This window comes from Halichondria panicea, chromosome 1, assembly GCF_963675165.1.
Source record: "Halichondria panicea chromosome 1, odHalPani1.1, whole genome shotgun sequence".
Lineage (NCBI taxonomy): Eukaryota > Metazoa > Porifera > Demospongiae > Suberitida > Halichondriidae > Halichondria > Halichondria panicea.
In genome coordinates, this window is record NC_087377.1 from 16,447,741 (window position 1) to 16,470,428 (window position 22,688).

General features: G+C 41.8%; 3 protein-coding genes across 3 annotated transcripts; all 3 read right to left on the reverse strand.

Moving 5' to 3' along the window:
• Nucleotides 1–439: 439 nt before the first annotated feature.
• On the reverse strand, nt 440–5,759 carry LOC135352204 (adhesion G-protein coupled receptor G2-like). The gene is made up of 14 exons (XM_064551362.1): nt 5,477–5,759; nt 5,278–5,403; nt 4,940–5,071; nt 4,413–4,441; nt 4,151–4,318; nt 3,987–4,066; nt 3,755–3,848; nt 3,563–3,617; nt 3,224–3,507; nt 2,819–2,959; nt 2,597–2,730; nt 2,069–2,331; nt 1,594–1,717; nt 440–1,503 (listed from the first exon to the last, which is right to left on the reverse strand). Exons 1-14 carry the CDS (start codon nt 5,679–5,681, stop codon nt 552–554), a joined length of 2,787 nt encoding a protein of 928 aa, XP_064407432.1. The 5' UTR covers nt 5,682–5,759; the 3' UTR covers nt 440–551.
• A 95-nt stretch (nt 5,760–5,854) lies between these two features.
• LOC135336111 (hemicentin-1-like) lies at nt 5,855–10,320 on the reverse strand. Its single transcript, XM_064531888.1, has 10 exons — nt 10,160–10,320; nt 9,336–9,629; nt 8,866–9,147; nt 8,288–8,581; nt 7,810–8,097; nt 7,317–7,598; nt 6,747–7,022; nt 6,475–6,672; nt 6,033–6,239; nt 5,855–5,859 (listed from the first exon to the last, which is right to left on the reverse strand). The coding sequence occupies exons 1-10, from the start codon at nt 10,218–10,220 to the stop codon at nt 5,855–5,857; spliced, it is 2,187 nt and encodes a 728-aa protein (XP_064387958.1). The 5' UTR covers nt 10,221–10,320.
• A 2,339-nt stretch (nt 10,321–12,659) lies between these two features.
• Nucleotides 12,660–21,827, reverse strand: LOC135336216 (uncharacterized). The gene is made up of 23 exons (XM_064531997.1): nt 21,692–21,827; nt 20,864–21,154; nt 20,263–20,538; nt 19,944–20,141; nt 19,397–19,588; nt 19,189–19,335; nt 18,981–19,115; nt 18,785–18,928; nt 18,298–18,507; nt 17,890–18,177; nt 17,462–17,749; nt 17,135–17,278; nt 16,601–16,629; nt 16,342–16,509; nt 16,178–16,257; nt 15,944–16,037; nt 15,776–15,830; nt 15,440–15,714; nt 14,902–15,042; nt 14,676–14,809; nt 14,319–14,581; nt 13,920–14,043; nt 12,660–13,827 (listed from the first exon to the last, which is right to left on the reverse strand). Exons 1-23 carry the CDS (start codon nt 21,750–21,752, stop codon nt 12,870–12,872), a joined length of 4,695 nt encoding a protein of 1,564 aa, XP_064388067.1. The 5' UTR covers nt 21,753–21,827; the 3' UTR covers nt 12,660–12,869.
• Nucleotides 21,828–22,688: the final 861 nt, after the last annotated feature.

The window sequence follows — 22,688 nt, forward strand, 5'->3', positions numbered from 1 at the left end:
TCGATACAGTATAATACTGAGACTCACTTTGTATAGCGCACGATACTTGTGGAGTTGTGCAGGAGAGGAAAACTGCTGCAAGTACAAACAAGAGAGTGAAGTCCTTCATTTGGCAAAATGCAATAGGGCTGTTACTGATGTGGAGTTGTTTGGTCATTCATTATATGCACAGGCACAAACATGCACTATAGTGGGCCACCGGATGCAGTAAAAGATAAATTCCCAAGTTGCATGCATGTAAATGTATAGATTCAGATATTGTGTGGCTGCATAGAATTGCTATTGTAACACAGTGTGCATGAATAGGCATGATTAGTTACCTAAACATTGAAACGAAAATCAGATGGTTTACCACAAAGCAACGCCTAGCTGCAATGCCAACAATCTGCTATTAAATTGAAACACTATAATTATTTGTGTGGTTTCGGCGATCTCTTTCAAAAATATAATTTGCACACACACAAACACACCATCATCTCAATTCTGCATGCATGGTTACCATGCAATTGTATGTCCAGCTACACTATGATTAACACTAGTGATTAAGTTCGCTAAGTTTCAGGCACTTCTTGGTCATCACTGTTCTCATTTTCAGAGTCTATCTCTTCGATATGATGGTTGGAGACCCTCTTTGTAGAGTAGCGCTTGACCCTGGCCTTGGAAATAAGCTTAGCGTCTGACCAATTTGGAGGTGTCATATCTTTATCCTCATCTCCGTCCACTTGACTCTCGACAACGATATCGGGGTGACTGAAAGTAGACACACCTTCTTTGGCTAGTTTTACTTGACTCGTAGACGCTAGTAGAATATCTGTTTGGTTATCACCACTTTTGCTCCTTTTCTCCGGGAGTGGGCTAGCTTCAGAATCGAGATTTACCGTGTTATAATTACTGTATATATATGTGTTGCCTACAGAGGAGGATGTAGCGGTAGTGCCCGTGTTTGCCTCGGATGTACGAGTGCTTGTTTCTGTGGAGTTTGTATGTGAGGGTGTGTTGCCTGTGGAGGAGAACGCCGCACCGGTAGTGCCCATGTTTGCTTTGGGTGTACGAGTGCCTGTTCCTGTGGAGTTCGTGTTCTTATACTGTGAGGGGTGGAGGAGTGAGGACTTGTAGCGGCCACAACACAGATCTCTCCATAATTCCCGAGCTTCTCCACTGAAGATAACAAAGAACAGAAATATAAAGAATCCTTGAAACGATGCAAAGACAGTGAACAAAACTTGGAAGATAGTTCGAACAGCGTTGCTACCATTGATATTGATTGTGAGTGCAGCAAAGAGCCAGGTGAGGCCAAACAGGAACATGACACCAGAGATGCTCACTAGTAGTCGGAGGGCAGTTTTGAAACTCATTTTTTGATTTGATCTCTTCATGTTTCCGCGAGTGTGTTTCAGGAGGATGACAATGACCCAGATGAAGATGATCATGTTGAAGAGGAGAACAGCAAATATAGGAGCCAGGAAAGCACCAAAGAACACTCCAGGATGCTTGAGGAAACAGCTGCATACAAAAACACAAATCAATCATTAAAGCAATGTATTGCATAATTATAAGCAAAACTTGCACACGAAATTGTTCAGTCAAACTCACATTCCTCCAGTGACATCTCCGGTGATGGGGTCAACATTCCGAGTGATGATGAGGTCTGTCTCGGGAGTTGTCCCGTCAGCCAGATCAATAATCATTGGGATAAGGACAGGAATCAGGGGGAACACTGGGGGAGGGAGGGGGGAGTGAATTGTGTTTTCTAGGCTGCCTTGTAAGTACACAAGCTTATGGCCTAACTAAACATTAATTTTATATACTGTGTAATTGATAGTAAAGAGCGGAGATACATGGTTTTTAAACTAAATTGCTATTACAAGCATGTATAGTGAACAATAGTTGTACAACACTCATCATGAACTTAATGATTTGCTATAATTATAATTGTATACAGAGCCTATTATAGTGTGGTCGCACTGTGTGCACTGAAATGGTTGACTTACGTATTAGTGTTTGCATTTTAAGTGAGATGAATGTAGGTTGTATGGCATGCATAGTATACATGTACAGGAAAACTTACGCCAACAAGCTAGAGATAAAATGATGATAAAATTGGTCGTGATTGTCATGAAGACCATAACTAGTTTCTGGAACATGAGCAAGGCCTCTGCCCCCATCCACATGACGGACACCAGAGTGAAGTAGTGGATGAGGATGGACACAAACACACAGCCTCCGTACACCTCGATACGTTCAATACCCACAGCAAACACAACGAGCATGCACAGCATGGCTATGGACAGCTGGATGTGGTATTTGGAGTTGTCTCTCTCTCTCAGTTTTCTGCAAAATAGAGAGAAAGCACAGTTAAACTTTTTTCATCCATTCAGCAACACAAAATAATTGCTCAGTTAATTACAAAATCAGAGTGCAATGTGTACTCCAACCTACAAAAGTAGACCACCGCAGGCACCCCTCAGCTAGGCTAAAAACAGTCATATACCAGGGATACCAGGGATCGACCTGGTATGACTGTTTTTAGCCTGAGGGGTAACATACAGCTTAGAGCAATGTTATGATACACTATTATAGCCTCACGATTACTTACTTGAACATTATCATAGTGATGATTGTGACCACCAGTCCTACACAAGACAGCGCTATGCCAATGTAGCTTATGAAGGAGAGCACCTGATCCACCGTCAGATCATTCATACAGTCCTGAGCTCTTTGGCAAATGTCCTGAGGGCGGAAACAACAGGAAAATGAAATAATACACCCCATCACTGCACAAGTTTAAAGAGAATACTGTACTGAACAATGAACTTACAACGAGCACAACAAAGTTGGTGAGATGGGTACAGCTGCAACGGAAAGTGGTCTCATTCATCACTTCAGTGGTACAGCCGTCGGTGATCCAACTGTCACTGACAAAGTCCCATGACACACAACGAGCAGTGCTGGGGTTAGTCTGAATTAAGGGGGCATATAAAATTTGAGCGGGCACAGTACCCAGGAAATTCTGCACAGTTGGCCAAGTCTCATGTAGCTAGCCATCACTAGCCAACATAACATGATTATTATTAGCTATAGAACTTTTATAAGTAGATATAGGGAGTATAATAGTACACATTTCCTACCACACGAAAAGAATTGAACTATACCCCCGGCAGCATGCACTAGCGACAGAAAATTGAGAGGCATCAAACATTAGCGGTATGTACTGTGTCCTTACACTTGAGTTCTCCGGTAGAGGTAGCAGGCCTAGTGTGATAACCACAGGGGGATCGAGGGGAACAACGCCACCAAAGTCAATACCAGGTCCCACGGTAGCAGCCACAATAGGAGTACCCACGGCTGTCTCTCGCACGGTCACGTTGTCCCTCACTACGGCTAACAAGTTTGTCGGAAAAAGAGCCGCGTTTTCATAGAGGGCAAAGTACACACCGATGACGGGTCTGTCAGCTGGTACCTGGTTGAAGAGCTCAGGTGGGAGTGCGATGGAGGCAGGGACTCCAGCTGTGGGGGGGTGGGTGTGTAATATGAGATAGACAACTAACATACGTGTACGTACCTCTAACAGTGAAGTCTTCCGTTCTTCCTTCTCTCAAATATGATTCAGTGGTGCCCTAAAAAGAATATAACTATGTAATTTAACTACTAATAATAATAATATAACTGGGTCAATTCTTATACCAGTCAGCTCTGCATTCCTATAGCTCTACTGGTACAATGCTCCCATCCCCCTCCAATAAAGCAGACTCACCTGTTCAAAGACGAATGTGGCATCGTCGAATTCCACAGTTAAGTTGGACTGTTGTGCAAATTGTATTGCCACCTCCTCAAATGATTCAACAATTCTGTAAGTGGAAAATACGTACAATATATCATTCAATAGTTATAGCTGTAAATATAGGCTCTCTGGACAAACTTATACTTAGAAAATCTCTTGCTACAATTGATTCAACTCAATGTTATAAGAGAATGCATTTTTCTACCTGGAGGTAGTGTTGACCTCAAGACTGGAGGGCTGCCATTGTACGAGGGAGTTCAAAGTCTGACCCAAATTTTCTACCACCTGGAGAATAAAGTAATAATTAAAACTGATCGATTTCAAGAAAATTAATAGCCGTAAGTAGGCTAACATGTTTTATGCTTGTACCGTTTCATTGATGGGTACAATGATGGTGTTGGTGAAGTTAGCGATGCTGTTGAACACAGTGGACACATCACTGAGAAACTGCATGGTCTGAAGGAACGTCCTGTTCTCGGAGAGGGTAGTAAAGGACGAAACGACCTCACTGACGTTGGTGTAAGTCTCCTCTGATATCTACAAACAAATTAATTTGTGCTTGCATGAAATACAACACAAATACAAGTATGTGGGTGGTGAATGCTTATAGTTATGTGAACTGAGCACTTACTATTTCGAGGACAACTTTCTCAAGTGGAGCTGTGTCAGTGTGTGTGTGTGTGTGTGTGTGTGTGTGTGTGTGTGTGTGTGTGTGTGTGTGTGTGTGTGTGTGTGTGTGTTTGTGTGTGTGTGTGTGTGTTTGTGTGTGTGTGTGTGTGTGTGTGTGTGTGTGTGTGTGTGTGTGTGTGTGTGTGTGTAGTTCACATGTGCAATTAATTAACAGGCCGGCAATCATACGTACCGCTGTAATGAGTTAGTAACTAGTACTAGTATTTATACCATGCATGTATAGCTATAATAATTATACAAGGGTAGTTGATAATGCGTACCAGGTGACTGTACAACAACCATTCAGTACTAAACAGCTAAAGCTTGCACACATGCACAGTAATGACTGCATGTATATACAACAACCATTACTCACACGTACAGTTGAGTTCATGATCAGTACTGAACAGGACATTTGCTAATTAAAGCTTGCACACATGCACATGTTACTGTAATGACTGTATACATGTATACACAACAACCACTCACATGGACAGTTGAGTTCATCGGACACATCGGGACAGTCAGCAGTGATGAAGTCACATACTTGAGCCGGAGGGATGCAGTCCTCAGTGTTGGCACACAAACGACTACCCAATCCAGTGTTAGCCGTGCAGTTACCTATATACGTGGTTAGGGTTACAGTACAAAATACATCACAATTGCCTATAATAATTATGGAAAGAATGTGAGTCTAAATCGTTCTAATTAGCCATGAGCCTATTATATAAGAACTGCAAATGTCAAGCGTTATAGAACCATATTTTGGCTGAGTGCAAATATTAAGTACATAATATACAACTACATGTTTTAGGTTGCATGATTACCTGGGCAGTTGGTCTCGTCAGAATTATCCACACAGTCTGCGAATCCATCGCACACTTTCATTACAACGATACAACTAACGGAGGCTTGGATACGATCGACACATACAGTACCATTACCACAGTTCACTGCATGCACGAAGAAACATGTTTGCTAAATTAAATGGGGTATCAACAATTCAAATTAGTGTTTGTAGCCTACCAATATCTAGTGTGGCAGGGTCTGAAATCACAGAGCCAGCTGCACTTTCCACTATCACAATATAAGATCCCTCGTCATCAGGATGTACCAGGTCGTTCACTGTCAGAGTGGCTGAAGTGGTTCCTTCGTATTTCAAACCACCTCCATCGGTATAGGTTATTGCCATTCCATCTAATAGCCATTGGTATGTGAGGCCGAAGCCCATAGCAACCACAGTGAAGGAGACACTCGTACCAGGAGCCTGGGTACTCAAACTCAAGGGTTGCACACTAATAACCGGAACGTCAACTGTGCATGTGTGTGTGTGTGTGTTAGTTCCTGGCCTCTAGGGCTAAACACTCACACATCTTTAACATTTCAGTAGCTCTATATATAGGGTTAATCTATACAGCCATCTATAGATACTAATTACAGATGCTCATACACAGGATAAAATTATATATTATTACTCTACGTATACAATCAACATTGAAAACTCAGTATCTCGACTTTAATACAGGAAATTCTCACAATCTGTACTAGATCTATATATATACGTGTGCGGAAAGTGACTTACCCGGACAAGTTATGGGAACTCCACTCCAGCTACCAGCACCAGTAGCATCGGTACTGTCCATACAAGTCCTGGTGCTTCCTCCTACCAAACCGAAATTGGCGGAGCACAAGTGTGTAGCAATCGCTCCCGAGGGATAGTTAGTCATCGAGTTTGCTGAGAGGTCATAGTTCACTCCTCCGTTGACCACAGCTAGTGGCTCGCAGTAATCTGCACATATAGACATTATAAATAGCTATTTGCTATCTGAGAATGGGAAACCTCAGACAAGCTAAATTGACCTCTTCCCGTTTGGAAATATTTTCTGCCAAGCGTGTTTTAATAGTCTCTTTCTCACACTACATGCAAGTTCTGGTGAGTTTCGGCTTAGCTTCGATCGAATAATGCATAAATGTGTGTGTGTGTGTGTGTGTGTGTGTGTGTGTGTGTGTGTGTGTGTGCTCACCCAAGCACACAGGTGCTGTTCCGCTCCACTCCCCATTGTTCATACACGTCCTAGTGGTGTCTCCATTGAACAGCTGACCCCTTGTACAGCTGTAGGTGGCAGTTGTTCCGATGGAGTAGCCACCATTAAGTAGAGTAGGATTCATAGAGTAGGTTATATCACCGTTGTTAGGGGCAGAATCCAGTGTTGGGCAGTTTACTAGGGAAAAACCGTAACAATGAGTACCCTAGCAATATAATTACATAATTGATCTGTAATACAAATTGACTGACTGATTTCCAGAGTGGCTTCCATGGAGGTGTCTAGCCCGACAGCGTTGACAACCACACATACGTACGCCCCCTCATCCTCGGGTTCCCTTGCCGCGACAATGGTTAGGGTGGCGCTCTGCGCTCCAGAATAGTTGACATCTGTACTCATAATGTTAGCCATGTCCTTTATCCAATGATAGGTAAGTCTGTCACCCATAGCAACAATGCTGAAGGTCACCATTGCTCCGGGTAAAGCTTCTTGGCTCTCTGGCTCCGTTATTATCAATGGAATAGTTACTGTGGAAACAGCGTACGTATATATGTAATTATCAGGATGTCCACACACTATGTTACATTTATAACCACAAACCTTATAGGAATGTCCACTGCCTGGCTTTTATGACTAAATGCAGTTATTGAAATCAGGACGCTAGTGACTAATTTAATAATCGCGATCGAATGTATATAGCTATGAAAAGGTTTCCTTAGGAGAAAGAAATGCATGCCTTATAATTTGGTTCGACCTATCAAGTAGATCTATGATTGTTATTATGTGTGTGCATATTTATTCTGCAAACTATCTTAATTTACGGATTGTCAAGATAGCAGTGTTATCTGACGCAACATCTCCAGCTGCATTGCTGATCACCACTGAGTAGGCACCCTCATCATCGACATCAACTGCGTTCATCACCACCAGCGTTGCCTCGGTAACTCCTGTATACTTGGCAGTGTTAGCAGAGTCTAGATTAGTTTCACCCCGTCTCCACTGGTAGGTAAGAGCGTCCCCTGTTGCCACGACAGTGAAGGATGCCGATTCACCGACAGTCATCGTTACACTTTCAGGTTGAGAGATGATACTGATAAATTCAACTGCATAAGAAGGTGTAATTAAAGACAATCGGGACAAGAACTTACACAATTCTTCAAGTTACTGATAACAACTTTCTTATCTTGATTGCAATAAGAGTTGCGTATAATGTAGGCTGCAGACTATATACCATTGACACAATAGAAATGTATATGGATCTCCTCAGTTCCAAAACAGCTTTTTAGGACAACTAAACAGTCTGTTTGTACTCACCAATATTTAGTGTGGCTGGATCTGAATTGACAGAGCCAGCTGCATTTTCCACTATCGCAATATAAGATCCCTCGTCATCAGGATGTACCAGGTGGTTCACTGTCAAAGTGGCCGAAGTGGTTCCAGAGTATTTAGAACCATCTCCATCAGTATCAGTTATTGTTGTTCCATCAAATAGCCATTGGTATGTGAGGCCGGTGCCCGTAGCAACCACAGTGAAGGTGACACTCGTACCAGGAGCCTGGGTACTCAAACTCAACGGCTGCACACTAATAACCGGAGGGTCGACTGTGTGTGTGGTGTGTGTGTGTGTGTGTGTGTGTGTGTGTGTGTGTGTGTGTGTGTGTGTGTGTGTGTGTGTGTGTGTGTGTGTGTGTGTGTGTGTGTGTGTGTGTGTGTGTGTGTGTGTGTGTGTGTGTGTGCGTGTGTGTGTGGTTATGTCCACTTGTTCATCTTCACTCTGTGTTCATGAACTTACCGACTGTAATGGTAACAGTATCTGAAGTGACAGATCCAGCACCGTTAGTGACAACCACATAATACATCTCTCCCTCGTGACTTTCCATGACTTCTGTTATGACCAAAAAAGTAGATGTAGCACCAAACACATTACCACCATTAGTAAGGGCAATGTTTGGATCATCAGCAACGACCATAAACCACTGAAACGTCAATCCTTCACCAGACGCGACCACTGTGAAGATAGCGGTGTTGCCAGGAGCAGCATAAGCGTCTATTGGCTGATCATCATCACCAATAGTGGGAGGGAGTACTACAGTGGGTGGGAGGTATGTGCAGCGGATATTTTTTTTTACGTATACTAACCTGATTTGCTACTAACAATGCTCTATTAATTTGAGCCTATTATAGCTATAGACTATATATAATTATAATAACGTACATACAATACAGAAATAAACTTTTCAGGTAGTATAGTGGTCATTGATCCAATCTATGATACAGTTATTAAATACAGTGACTATACATGCAGGCATTACATATTTTATTACAGTGAATACTTGCACTAATTGGGATGGGGTAGCTTTATATACTCACAGACTGTAAGCTGAGCTGGATCTGAAATAGTAGTTCCAACTTTGTTGCTGACTACACATTCATACATTGCAGTATCATCCAAGTCCACAGCTAACACAGTAAGAGATGCAGTATCCGCTCCTATGTAGCCAGGATCTGAGGTTGAAATGTCAACTGGTGGAACACCAAATGTTTGCCATTGATAATCCACGGCATCAGTTGCTGTCACACTGAACACTGCATTCGTACCAGCTGGGATATCCAGCTGATCCAATGGCTGTGCAGTAATCACAGGTACAAGCACTGCAGAGACCAAATCAAGTAAGTTAACACAGTGTATCCCGGCCACTTCAAATCAGGTTTTGCGCGAACATTCAATGCACTATAAGCGTATAAGGCCTATATATATAGATGCAAGGTGTGGAGCTAAGGGAGTCTAATGAATATACGGCAATAGGTGCACAATGTAAAATAAATTTTGTGGCACTTACAAAGAGATAGTGTAGCAGCGTTTGAGAATATAAAACCTCCTACTCCATCTCCAAGGACTACTACGACACTATACGTTCCTACATCGTCACTGTTTGCACTCAAGACAACTAGCTCTCGTGTACCCATCCCTGAATATCCAGTAGCATCTGGCCGAATATCAGTTCCATTGAACACCCAATAGAACATCTCATTGCCAAATGTCTCACTTAAAGTCACTGAGAATGTAACATCATTTCCAGCTTCAATGTTATTTTGGTCCATTGGATGCTGGGAAATGTTTTGCTGACATTCACCTGCATGCAGAAAGATAATTTAATGCACCTGCTCACAGTATTAGATAATAATTATATTCATCTTGTGATTAAAATGGTAGTTAATCCGACCACCCTTAAGACAGTACAGCTTGGCTGGAATAGGCCGCATAGCCGCGGCTAAAATGACCCTACCTTGAATCTATTGACTAATTTTGCGGTTCTGTCTCGAGGATAATGTCCAATTTTACACCCGAAACGTCATAATTATCCCTCCATAATAAACGTATGAAATTACATTAGTTTGGGGCAGCCAGTACTGGCTGGTATTATATGGAATAGCGAGTGGTCACATTTCAGGGGGGGGTCTGGTGCAGTAAAAATTATGCTAGCTTAGCAATCTGTGCCAAACCAAATGGCCGTTATATCGAGGTGGCCACTCTAGAGAGAGCCCGAATAGCGAGTCTACTGAAACATAACATTTGCAAAAGGGTTGGCTTAATTTGCCTCGTACAATTAGAGGCCTCTTATTTTACTATAGTCACTAATACATACATGTAATCATCACTCACCAGATCCGAGCAGGTGCAAGAAGAAAAGACAGGCTGCAAGAAGGCTCTTGCTGTCTTCCATGTTGCGAGTGGGAAAATGTTGACGATCTCAATTTCAGTTTGCAATAATAATAATGCTGGACAGGTAAGTATGTATGTTGTTTATTTGTCAATATACTGCACGCACAAGTCACGAGAGCAATAAAATTCCCAAGTTGCTATGCAGATTCTATAATTATTTGGAGGGATACAATTACACCAAGCGAACCATTCAGACACCCAAAATGTAGGATTACGAAACCAAACTTCAATTAAAAGCACACAACAACTGGAACTATAGAATTATGCTCTCTATACACACTGAAAGCACTGATATGGTAAATACAAAGCACATGCTGTTTAAATGGTTGGAAACCAAGATAAACTGCAGGAGTTCTGTATTCACTAATAATTATACTGTACATACCATTAACTTCCGTTATTCCTGCAAACAAAACAACTTTGTTGAAGTTCACACAGTACAAATGTTTGACTTCTGTTTAATTTTATTAATAATAATTGGAACTCTCAACTTTGTTGAAATTCTATATTATTTATGCGGTACAAAGTTTGACTTATTTTTTAATATTGGAACTCTTCTCTACGTATTATACGTGTCGTATGACAATGCATATTCACTGTAATGAGAGGACCTCTTTAGGAGTTATATAGTTATAAGCTAGCTTACAGGTCTTTTAATTTGGTGGTCATCTGCATCTTCTGTTTGATGGGGGTCCATCAAACAGAAGATGCAGAATTAACTTCTGCATGTCCAGTTTAGGCTTAGCAGAGTAAAAAACCCTTGAATTTAATCTTGGAAAATACCTGACTGGAAATGGTATAGGCCCATGCATGCATGCAGATAAATTATCATCCAGCCATGAAAACGTCGTTATGCAAAACTTAATGTAATGATCTTTACCAAAAATGGACATTTTGCCCTTGGAGACAACACCTATTTTTATGCTAAAATTATTCTGAGCATAATTGCGGTTCATAAGTGCATGCTAGTATAATAATAATAATACAAAATCATTTAATGACTATAATAGAGTTGCTCTACTGGTTCATAATAAAGTTCACTGCATTTGATAGTTCCACCAGGAGAGAGTGTGGCTCATCTGTGGGCAGTGCTGGCTCTAATGGTGCAGGTGTCTTGCCCGCCTCGTCAAACATCCGCGTGAGCAGGTCACCCAGTTGGTCTTGCTCTCCTGCACGGACAGAAAACAATTTTTGTATGACTATATTTTTGTACGAGCCTCATATTCCCGGCCCGACTTTTATGGAAGAAATAAGATTTTTAATTGCATTCTGATCATTATACACAGAGGGAGGTACCAAAGGAAAAGTTAGACGATAAAGTGCATACTTTAATAATTTGACACACAAGTATCCACTAGTCTATTGTCAGAGGAGGTACGACACGCGTGCCAAGATTTAGCAATTAGCCTCTGCAATAACGTTGAGCGTGGGCGGATAATCGACATAATTCGCCCACACTCAACGTTATTGCAGAGGCTAATTGCTAAATCAAGGCACGCGTGTCGTATACCTCCTCTGGTCTATTGTACAACGTATATTGGAAAACCCCACCCACCCCCCACACTAACTCACATTGTCTTTCACATTGCAAAATGAATGTGTGTTTGGGAATATAATAATAAATGCATGCCCATAAACACTATAATAATTGCTGAATGACTAGTGATTATGTTTGCTCAGTAAGCTTCTTGGTCATCACTGTCTTCATTTTCAAAGTCTATCTCATACTCTTTAAGGTGATGCTTGGAAACCCTCTTTGTAGAGTAGTGCTTGACCCTGGCCTTGGAAATAAGCTTAGCATCTGACCAATTTGGAGGTGTTATCTCTTCATCCTCATCTCTGTCCACTTGACTCTCGACAACGATATCGGGGTGACTAAAGTTAAACACACCTTCTTCAGCTAGTTACTTGACTCGTAGGCGTTAGTAGAGTATCTGTTTGTTTATCATCACTTTTGCTCCTTTTCTCCGGGAGTGGGCTAGCTTCAGAATCGAGATTTACAATGTTGTATATAATTATATGTGTTGCCTAAATTTTCGTGTAGATCAGCTTGCCCACAATCGAAAATAACGAATAATTATTTTACCCCACAAAAATTACCCACTATATAATTATACGGTATTATAATGAGACTTACATTCTATAGCGTACGATACTTGCATGTGGAGTTGTGCAGGAGAGGAACACTGCTGCAAGTACAAACAAGAGCTTCATTGCAATAGGGCTGTTAACTGATGTGGAGTTGTTTGGTCATTCACTATATGGACAAGCACAAACACTATAGTGGGCCACCGGATGCAGTAAAAGATAAATTCCCAAGTTGCATGCATGTAAATGTATAGATTCAGATATTGTGTGGCTGCATAGAATTGCTATTGCATCAGGTTGTGCATGAATAGGCATGATTAGTTACCTAAACATTGAAACGAAAATCAGATGGTTTACCACAAAGCAACGCCTAGCTGCAATGCCAACAATTTTCTATTAAATTGTAATTATTTGTGTGGTTTCGGCGATCTCTTTCATTGTCACCAAAAAATATAATTTGCACACACACAAACACACCATCATCTCAATTCTGCATGCATGGATGGTTACCATGCAATTGTATGTCCAGCTACACTATGATTAACACTAGTGATTAAGTTCGCTAAGTTTCAGGTACTTCTTGGTCGCCACTGTTCTCATTTTCAGAGTCTATCTCTTCGATATGATGGTTGGAGACCCTCTTTGTAGAGTAGGGCTTGACCCTGGCCTTGGAAATAAGCTTAGCATCTGACCAATTTGGAGGTGCTATCTCTTCATCCTCATCTCCGTCCACTTGACTCTCGACAATATCATCATCACTTTTGCTCCTTTTCTCCGGGAGTGGGCTAGCTTCAGAATCGAGATTTACCGTGTTATAATTACTGTATATATATGTGTTGCCTACAGAGGAAGATGTAGCGATAGGGCCCGTGTTTGCCTCGGATGTACGAGTGCCTGTTTCTGTGGAGTTTGTATGTGAGGGTGTGTTACCTGTGGAGGAGGACATACCGGTAGTGCCCGTGTTTGCCTTGGGTGTACGAGTGCCTGTTCCTGTGGAGTTTGTATGTGAGGGTGTGTTAACTGTGGAGGAGGACATACCGGTAGTGCCCGTGTTTGCCTTGGGTGTACGAGTGCCTGTTCCTGTGGAGTTTGTGTTCTTATACTGTGAGGGGTGGAGGAGTGAGGACTTGTAGCGGCCACAACACAGATCTCTCCATAATTCCCGAGCTTCTCCATTGAAGATAACAAAGAACAGAAATATATAGAATCCTTGAAACGATGCAAAGACAGTGAACAAAACTTGGAAGATAGTTCGAACAGCGTTGCTACCATTAATATTGATTGTGAGTGCAGCAAAGAGCCAGGTGAGGCCAAACAGGAACATGACACCAGAGATGCTCACAAGTAGTCGGAGGGAAGTTTTGATACTCATTTTTTGATTTGATCTCTTCATGTTTTCGCGGGTGTGTTTCAGGAGGACGACAATGACCCAGATGAAGATGACCATGTTGAAGAGGAGAACGGCAAATATAGGAGCCAGGAAAGCACCAAAGAACACTCCAGGATGCTTGAGGAAACAGCTGCATAAAAAAACACAATCATGACATCATTTTAGCCACACGAACGAACAGTATATCAATACTTGCACACGAAAATATTTTCTCAAACTCACATTCCTCCAGTGACATTTCCGGTGATGGGGTCCACATTCCTAGTGATGATGAGGTCTGTCTCGGGAGTTGTCCCGTCAGCCAGATCAACGATCATCGGGATGAGGACAGGAATCAAAGGTAACACTGGAGGAGGGGGAGGGGGAGAGGAGGGTTAACTGTTTTTGCCCGCACACAGCAATCAGTATAATTATAATCATAGCTTTAGGGGCTCTATTTACAGAAAGCAATGGAATAATGGACATTTAATAGTGGTATAACAATACACATTATTTTCATCACACTTAATTTTAGAAGTAACAAGTAAAATTGCTACTCTGAGAATTACATTGGTTGTACGACAAGACACTAAATGCATACTATTAGACTAACTACATAATATTATATACATGTAAACTTACACCAACAAACTAGAGATAAAATAACGATAAATTTGGTCGTGATAGTCATGAAAACTATAACTAGTTTTTGGAACATGAGCAAGGCCTCTGCCCCCATCCACATGACGGACACCAGAGAGAAGTAGTGGATGAGGATGGACACAAACACACAGCCTCCGTACACCTCGATACGTTCAATACCCACAGCAAACACAATGAGCATGCACAGGATGGCTATGGACAGCTGGATGTGGTACTTGGAGTTGTCCCTCTCCCTCAGTTTTCTGCAAAACAGAGATAAAACACAGCAAATAATTATATTAACACAGCTAAACTTAGGGAAATGCTATGGTACACTAGCCTCACAATTATACCTACTTAAAAATTATCATAGTGATGATTGTGACCACCAGTCCTGTGCAAGACAGCGCTATGCCAATGTAGCTTATGAAGGAGAGCACCTGATCCGCCGTCGGATCATTCACACAGTCCTGAGCTCTTTGGCAAATATCCTGAAGGCAAAAACAACAGGAGAATGAAATAACACCGGCCCCATTACTGCACAAGGTTTTAAAGAGAATGGTGTAGTGAGAAATGAACTTACAACGAGCACAGCAAAGTTGGTGAGATGGGTACAGTTGCAACGGAAAGTGGTCTCATTCACCACCTCAGTGGTACAGCCGTCGGTGATCCAACTGTCACTGACAAAGTCCCAAGACACACAGCGAGCAGTGCTGGGGTTAGTCTGAAGGGACAGTGTAAGTAGATCATTAGTGTTAATATAGTACCCAAGGATATTCTGTTCAGTTGGGCCCAGCCTCATGTAGCTTGCTAGCTAGCCACCGTAGCGTAATAATTAATCAGAACTTCAAATTTGATTATTATGCTACGGTGCCGCTGTGCGATGAAGCTCAACGCACGGGGTGAATGCTCTACTGAGCTTTTTGTTATGATGAGCTTCATCGCACAGCGGCAAAACGGATACGAATTACCAGAATTTGCATAATTATTGAGAGTATAACACATTTCCTACACACAAATTGAATTGAATTAACATTGGCAACTGCATGCGATCAACAAAAATTGGAAGGAATCAATTCAATCACACAAATCTTTTAGCGGTGCATGTACTTAGTCCTTACACTTGTGTTCTCAGGTAGAGGTAGCAGGCCTAGTGTGATGACCACGGGGGGATTGAGGGGAATATCGCCACCAAAGTCAATACCAGGTCCCACGGTAGCGGCCACAATAGGAGTACTCACGGATCTTGTCACGTTGTCCCTCACTACGGCTGACAAATTTGTCGGAAAAAGAGCCGCATTTATATAGAGGGCAAAGTACACACCGATGACGGGTCTGTCAGCTGGTACCTGGTTGAAGAGTTCGGGTGGGAGTGCGATGGAGGCAGGGACTCCAGCTGTACATGAGGGTTGGTGTGTGTAATATGAGATAGACAACTAACATACGTGTATACGTACCTCTAACAGTGAAGTATTCCGTTCTTCCTTCTCTTAAATATGATTCAGTGGCGCCCTAAAAAGAATATAACTATATAACACTGGGTCAATTCTTATACCAGTCAGCTCTGCATTCCTATAGCTCTACTGGTACAATGCTCCCCTCCCCCTCCAATAAAGCAGACTCACCTGTTCAAAGACGAATGTGGCATCGTCGAATTCCACAGTGAGGTTGGACTGTTGTGCAAATTGTATTGCCACCTCCTCAAATGATTCAACAATTCTGTAAGTGGAAAATACGTACAATATAATTATCGTTCAATAGTTATAGCTGTAATTATAGGCTCTCTGGACAAACTTACTTAGCAAATCTCTTGCTACAATTGATTCAACTCAATGTTATAAGAGAATGCATTTTTCTACCTGGAGGTGGTGTTGACCTCAAGACTGGAGGGCTGCCATTGTATGAGGGAGTTCAAAGTCTGACCCAAATTTTCTACCACCTGGAGAATAAAGTAATAATTAAAACTGATCGATTTCAAGAAAATTAATAGCCGTAAGTAGGCTAACATGTTTTATGCTTGTACCGTTTCATTGATGGGTACAATTGTGGTGTCGGTGAAGTTAGCGATGCTTTTAAACACAGTGGACACATCATTGAGAAACTGCATGGTCTGAAGGAACGTCCTGTTCTCGGAGAGGGTAGTAAAGGACGAAATGACCTCACTGACATTGGTGTAAGTCTCCTCTGATATCTACAAACAAATTAATTTGTGCTTGCATGAAATACAACACAAATACAAGTATGTATGTGAATGCTTATAGTTATGTGAACTGAACACTTACTATTTCGAGGACAACTTTCTCAAGTGGAGCTGTGTCAGTGTGTGTGTGTGTGTTTGTGTCAGTGTGTGTGTGTGTGTGTGTGTGTGTGTGTGTGTGTGTGTGTGTGTGTGTGTGTGTGTGTGTGTGTGTGTGTGTGTGTGTGTGTGTGTGTGTGTGTGTGTGTGTGTGTGTGTGTGTGTGTTGAGTTCACGTGTGCAACATATAACTTAACAGGCCGGCAATCATATACGTACCGCTGTAATGAGTTAGTAACTAGTACACTTTTGTATAATTACACCATGCATGTGTAGCTATAATATACCAGGGCAGTTGATAATGCCTACCAGGTGACTGCATGCATGTACAACAACCATTCAGTACTAAACAGCTAAAGCTTGCACACATGCACAGGTAATGACTGTATATACAACAACCATTCAATATGTACTCACACGGACAGTTGAGTTCATGATCAGTACTGAACAGGACATTTGCTAAAGCTTGCACACATGCACATGCATGTTACTGTAATGACTGTATACAACAACCACTCACATGGACAGTTGAGTTCATCGGACACATCGGGACAGTCGGCAGTGATGAAGTCGCATACTTGAGCCGGAGGGATGCAGCCAACACTGAGTGTCTCCGTATTGGTACACAAACGACTACCCAATCCAGCGATAGCCGTGCAGTTACCTACACAGTTATGGTTACAGAATATTGCACAAAATACATCAGAATTGCCTATAATAATTATGTAGAAAGAATGTGAGTCTAAATCGTTCTAATTAGCCGTGAGCCTATTAAACTATTCTGAGAACTGCAAATCTCAAGAGTTAAATGGGGCATCAACAACTCAAATTAGTGTTTGTAGCCTACCAATATCTAGTGTGGCAGGATCTGAATTGACAGAACCAGCTGCATTTTCCACTATCACAATATAAGATCCCTCGTCATTAGGATGTACCAGGTTGTTCACAGTCAGAGTGGCCGAAGTGGTTCCAGAGTATTTCAAACCACCTCCATCGGTATAGGTTATTGCCATTCCATCTAATAGCCATTGGTATGTGAGGCCGACGCCCGTAGCAACCACAGTGAAGGTGACGCTCGTATCAGGAGCCTGGGTACTCAAACTCAAGGGTTGCACACTAATAACCGGAACGTCAACTGTGCATGTGTGTGTGTGTGTGTGTGTGTGTGTGTGTGTGTGGGTGGGTGGGTGGGTGGTGTGTGGTGTGTGTGGTGTGTGCATGGTGTTAGGTGTGCATGGTTAGTTATCCAGTACTAATTCTTGAGCATGAACTTACCGACTGTAATGGTAACAATGTTAGATTTTACAAATCCAGCACAGTTAGTGACAATCACATAATACATCTCTCCCTCGTGACTTTCCATGACTTCTGTGATGACCAACGAAACAGATGTAGCGCCGAACACAGTACCACCGTTGGTAAGGGCAATGTCTGTTCCATTATCAACAACCATAAACCACTGATATATCAGTCCTTCACCAGACGCAACCACTGTGAAGTTACCGGTGTCGTTGGGAGCAACACTAGCGTCTGCTGGCTGAGCGTCCATAGTGAGGAAAAGTACTGCAGTGGGTGGAAATACATTCTCATCAGGTGATTCAGAAGCAACGCTCTATATTTAGTATATATATACACCTGTACCTATATACATTAATTTTTACTGCTACTATTTTATGTTCTCACTATCATTATCAATGATGACACCAGTAGCTGTATCACCACCAGTGGTGAAGTTTCCGAGGTTGTCTACTATGGAAGCAAACAGAACAAATGTCTCAGTGGATTCACAAAAGAGGTCATCAATAATGGGGATATCGAAATTGATTGTAGTGCCTTCTCCAGAAAATGTTGGGAAGATTAGGGTGAACACAGAGAGTGTGTAGTCATTGCCAGCTGTGAGAGAAAGAGACACGTTTAAGTTGACAAAGAATACACAACTACAAGCATATAATAATAATTATGCATGAATTATGCATGACATGCAGGTCATCATATATATTTGCTATGCATACACAACTATTGTTACACAGAGTATAGATTGAAATGGCTAATGCATTGAACAGTGCATGGTAGTGGTACTGCAGTATTGATGACATAAAGCTTGCAATCAGTAAATAATACAGCCATGCAGGTATATAAAAATAGTAGTCTAGTGCATGCATGTACTTACCAGTAGCAGTTCCAGCAACAGTCTGAACGACCACTAGAATCTCCTGGTCAATTTGACCAGATGTGTCTAGAGTGATAGATCCACTGAGAAGACCAGCATCCTCATCCACAGAGAAAGAGGTCAGTGAGAATCGAAAGTGAGCATCTGCAAGATCACTTTTATGAATATGAGAGCTGCAGTAACGCAATAAACTCACTTAGGCATTCTCCAAGGATGCTAGCAGGATTTGTAGCCCAGCCAGGGCGACATAAACCACAAATCAAGTCCAGGTCAGTAAAGACACATTCTCTTGAATAGGGACAACCCCCATAATATGGAAACAAGCACTTGTCTGCAATTAAAATGTATCCACAAACATGCAATGTACATAATTATACACATGAGATAATTATAACAAAACTCACTCTCGCAAAGGGCAGTTTCTTCATCATCACCACCACCACCACAATCATCAACACCATCACATAGCTGGTCCAGCTCCACAACAACTCCAGCTCCACACACAAAGGCAGGGATTGTTCCATTAACTCTTCCAGTGAATGATCCATCACCTGCATGCAAAGGCATCATTGTATACAAGAGTTTAATGATTAGCTGACTGAAATCACTTACAGTCCAATGCGTTCAAACTAGTTCCCTCATCAGAGCCACCTACACAGTCTTCTATTCCATCGCAAAGCTGTGATCTTGAGTAGCACTGTAACACACCATCATTACGTGGGCAAGACAAGTTGTCGGTAATTCCCTGCTGACTTTGACAAACATCATCAAAAGCAACCAGGGCCGGAGTGTCTGAGGCTTGTGCTGTAGAGTAGTGATCAGACTAAAACTAAGCTAGAGCTACACACTTACACATCTTTAACATTTCAGTAGCTCTATATATAGGGTTAATCTATACAGCCATCTATAGATACTAATACTAAAACACACAACAATCATTACCTCTAATTTTGGTTCTTAGAATTAGCCCTAGGCATTAGTCAAAATAAATAGATAGTGGTGTGTGTGTGTGTGTGTGTGTGTGTGTGTGTGTGTGTGTGTGTGTGTGTGTGTGTGTGTGTGTGTGTGTGTGTGTGTGTGTGTGTGTGTGTGTGTGTGTGTGTGTGTGTGTGTGTGTGTGTGTGTGTGTGTGTGTGTGTGTGTGTGTGTGTCTGCTCACCCAGGCACACAGGTGCTATCCCACTCCACTCCCCATTGTTCATACACGTCCTAGTGGTGTCTCCGTTGAACAGCTGACCCCTTGTACAGCTGAAGGTGGCAGTTGTTCCGATGGAGTAGCCACCATTAAGTAGAGCAGGATTCATGGAGTAGGTTATATCACCGTTGTTAGGGGCAGGATCAAGTGTGGGGCAGTTTACTAGGGAAAAACAGTAACAGTGTACATGGCTATATATAGTGCCTTGAGTGCACTAGCATTATATATATTTATTTATAGCTTCTATAGTTACATAATTGATCTGTAATACAAATTAACTGACTGATTTCCAGAGTGGCTTCCATCGAGGTGTCTAACCCGACAGCGTTGACAACCACACAATCGTACACTCCCTCATCCTCAGGTTCCCTTGCCGCGACAATGGTCAGGGTGGCGCTCTGCGCTCCAGAATAGTTGACATCTGTGCTCATAATGTTAGCCATGTCCTTTATCCATTGATAGGTAAGTCTGTCACCCATAGCAACAATGCTGAAGGTCACCATTGCTCCGGGCAAAGCTTCTTGGCTCTCTGGCTCCGTTATTATCAATGGAATAGTTACTGTGGAAACAGCGTACGTATATATGTAATTATCAGGATGTCCACAGATCAAGAACACTATGTTACATGCATGACCTTTATTACCACAAACCCCGAGACGTGCAGTAATCACAGGTACAAGCACTGCAGAGACTAAATCAAGTAAGTTAACAGTGTATCCCGGCCACTTCAAATCAGGTTTTGCGCGAACATTCAATGCGCTATAAGCGTATAAGGCCTATAATTATATAGACGCAGCTAGGATGTGGAGCTATATGAGAGTCTAATGAAAATAGTACTATACGGCAATAGGTGCACAATGTAAAATAAATTTTGTGGCACTTACAAATAGTAAGTGTAGCAGCTTGTGAGAATAAAAAACCTTCTCCTCCTCCTCCAAGGCCTACAACCACACTATACGTTCCTTCGTCATCACTATTTACATTCAAGACAACTAGCTCTCGTGTACCCAGCCCTGAATACTCAGTAGCATCTGCCCGAATATCAGTTCCATTGAACACCCAATAGAACAGTTCATTACCGAAGGTATCACTTAAAGTCACCGAGAATGTAGCATCGTTTCCAGCTGTAACGTCTTGATCCACTGGGTGCTGGGAAAAGATTTGCTGACACTCACCTGCATTCAGAAAGATAATTTAATGCACCTGCTCACAGTATTAGTATGCATAATAATTATATTCATCTTGTATTTAAAATGGTAGTTATAATCCGACCACCCTTAATTGGGACAGTCCAGCTTGGCTGGAATAGGCCGCATAGTCGCAGCTAAAACGACCCTACCTCGAATCTAATGACTAATTTTGCGGTTCTGTCTCGAGGATAATATCCAATTTTACACCCGAAACGTCATAATTATCCCTCCGTAATAAACGTATGAAATTTTATTAGTTTGGGGCAGCCAGTACTGGCTGGTATTATACGGAATAGCGAGTGGTCGCATTTCAGGGTGAGTCTTGTGCAGTAAACATTATGCTAGCAATCTGTGCCAACCAAATGGCCGTTATATCGAGGTGGCCACTCTAGAGAGAGCCCGAATAGCGAGTCTACTGAAACATAACATTTGCAAAAGGGTTGGCTTAATTTGCCTCGTACAATTAGAGGCCTCTTATTTTACTATTATAGTCACTAATACATACATGTAATCATCACTCACCAGATCCGAGCAAGTGCAAGAAGAAAAGGCAGGCTGCAAGAAGGCTCTTGCTGTCTTCCATGTTGCGAGTGGGAAAATTATGATTATGTTGACGATCTCAATTTCAGTTTGCATAATGCTGGTATGTTGTTTATTTGTCAGTATACTGCACGCACAAGTCACTAGAGCAATAAAATTCCCAAGTTGCCATGCAGATTCTATAATTATTTGGAGGGATACAATTATACCAAGTGAACCGTTCAGACATGCACCCAAAATGTAGGATTATGAAACCAAACTTCAATTAAAAGCACACAACAACCGGAAGTAGTTAACATGTACTATAATACACACTGAAGCACTGACGTGGTAAATACGAAGCACATGCTGTTTAATGGTTGGAAATCACTCATTCACTGCAGGAGTTCTGTATTCACTAATTTGCACTGAGCATGCAGCTTATACATACCATTAACTTCCGTTACTCAATTTCCAGGACTTCAATCAACGCTATTAGATTACGCTTCCATGCACGAATCCTGCAAAGGACATAAACAACAACTTTGTTGAAGTTCATACAGTACAAATGTTTGATTTAATAATTTATTGGAACTCTCCTCTACGTATTATACGTGTCATATGACAATGCATATTAATTCACTGTAATGAGAGGACCTTTTTAGGAGTTATATACTAACTTAATAGTGCCCAGTTTAAACTATAACTATGTATTAGAATTATGTGTTAGTATAGCTAATTTATGGTAACCTGTCTCTACAGGCTTGCCATCGGCATATAATGCTGAAAAATCATATTGAATTAATAGTTATAAGCTTAATAGGTCTTTTAATTTGGTGGTCATCTGCATTTTCTGTTTGATGGGGGGTCCATAACAAACATTATTTTCTTCTGCATGTCCAGTTTAGGCTTAGCAAGAGTAAAAAACCCTTAAATTTAACCTTGGCTGACTGGAAATGGTATATGCCCATGCATGCATGCATGCAGATAAATCATCATC

Excerpts from the sequence above, each read along its gene's own strand:
- LOC135336216 (XM_064531997.1), bottom strand. The coding sequence starts at position 21,752 with ATGGAAGACAGCAAGAGCCTTCTTGCAGCCTGCCTTTTCTTCTTGCAC. Across the intron at positions 19,336-19,396 it reads TAGTTTGAACGCATTGGACT|GTGATGGATCATTCACTGGA; the intron begins GTAAGTGATTTC and ends CTTTGCATGCAG. Across the intron at positions 17,279-17,461 it reads TCCTGCCACACTAGATATTG|GTAACTGCACGGCTATCGCT; the intron begins GTAGGCTACAAA and ends ATAACTGTGTAG.
- LOC135352204 (XM_064551362.1), bottom strand. The coding sequence starts at position 5,681 with ATGGGCTTCGGCCTCACATACCAATGGCTATTAGATGGAATGGCAATA. Across the intron at positions 4,319-4,412 it reads AGAAAGTTGTCCTCGAAATA|ATATCAGAGGAGACTTACAC; the intron begins GTAAGTGCTCAG and ends ATTTGTTTGTAG. Across the intron at positions 4,067-4,150 it reads TTGTACCCATCAATGAAACG|GTGGTAGAAAATTTGGGTCA; the intron begins GTACAAGCATAA and ends TTTATTCTCCAG.
- LOC135336111 (XM_064531888.1), bottom strand. The coding sequence starts at position 10,220 with ATGGAAGACAGCAAGAGCCTTCTTGCAGCCTGTCTTTTCTTCTTGCAC. Across the intron at positions 8,582-8,865 it reads TCCAGCTCAGCTTACAGTCT|TACTCCCTCCCACTATTGGT; the intron begins GTGAGTATATAA and ends CACCCACTGTAG. Across the intron at positions 7,599-7,809 it reads TCCAGCCACACTAAATATTG|TTGAATTTATCAGTATCATC; the intron begins GTGAGTACAAAC and ends CTTCTTATGCAG.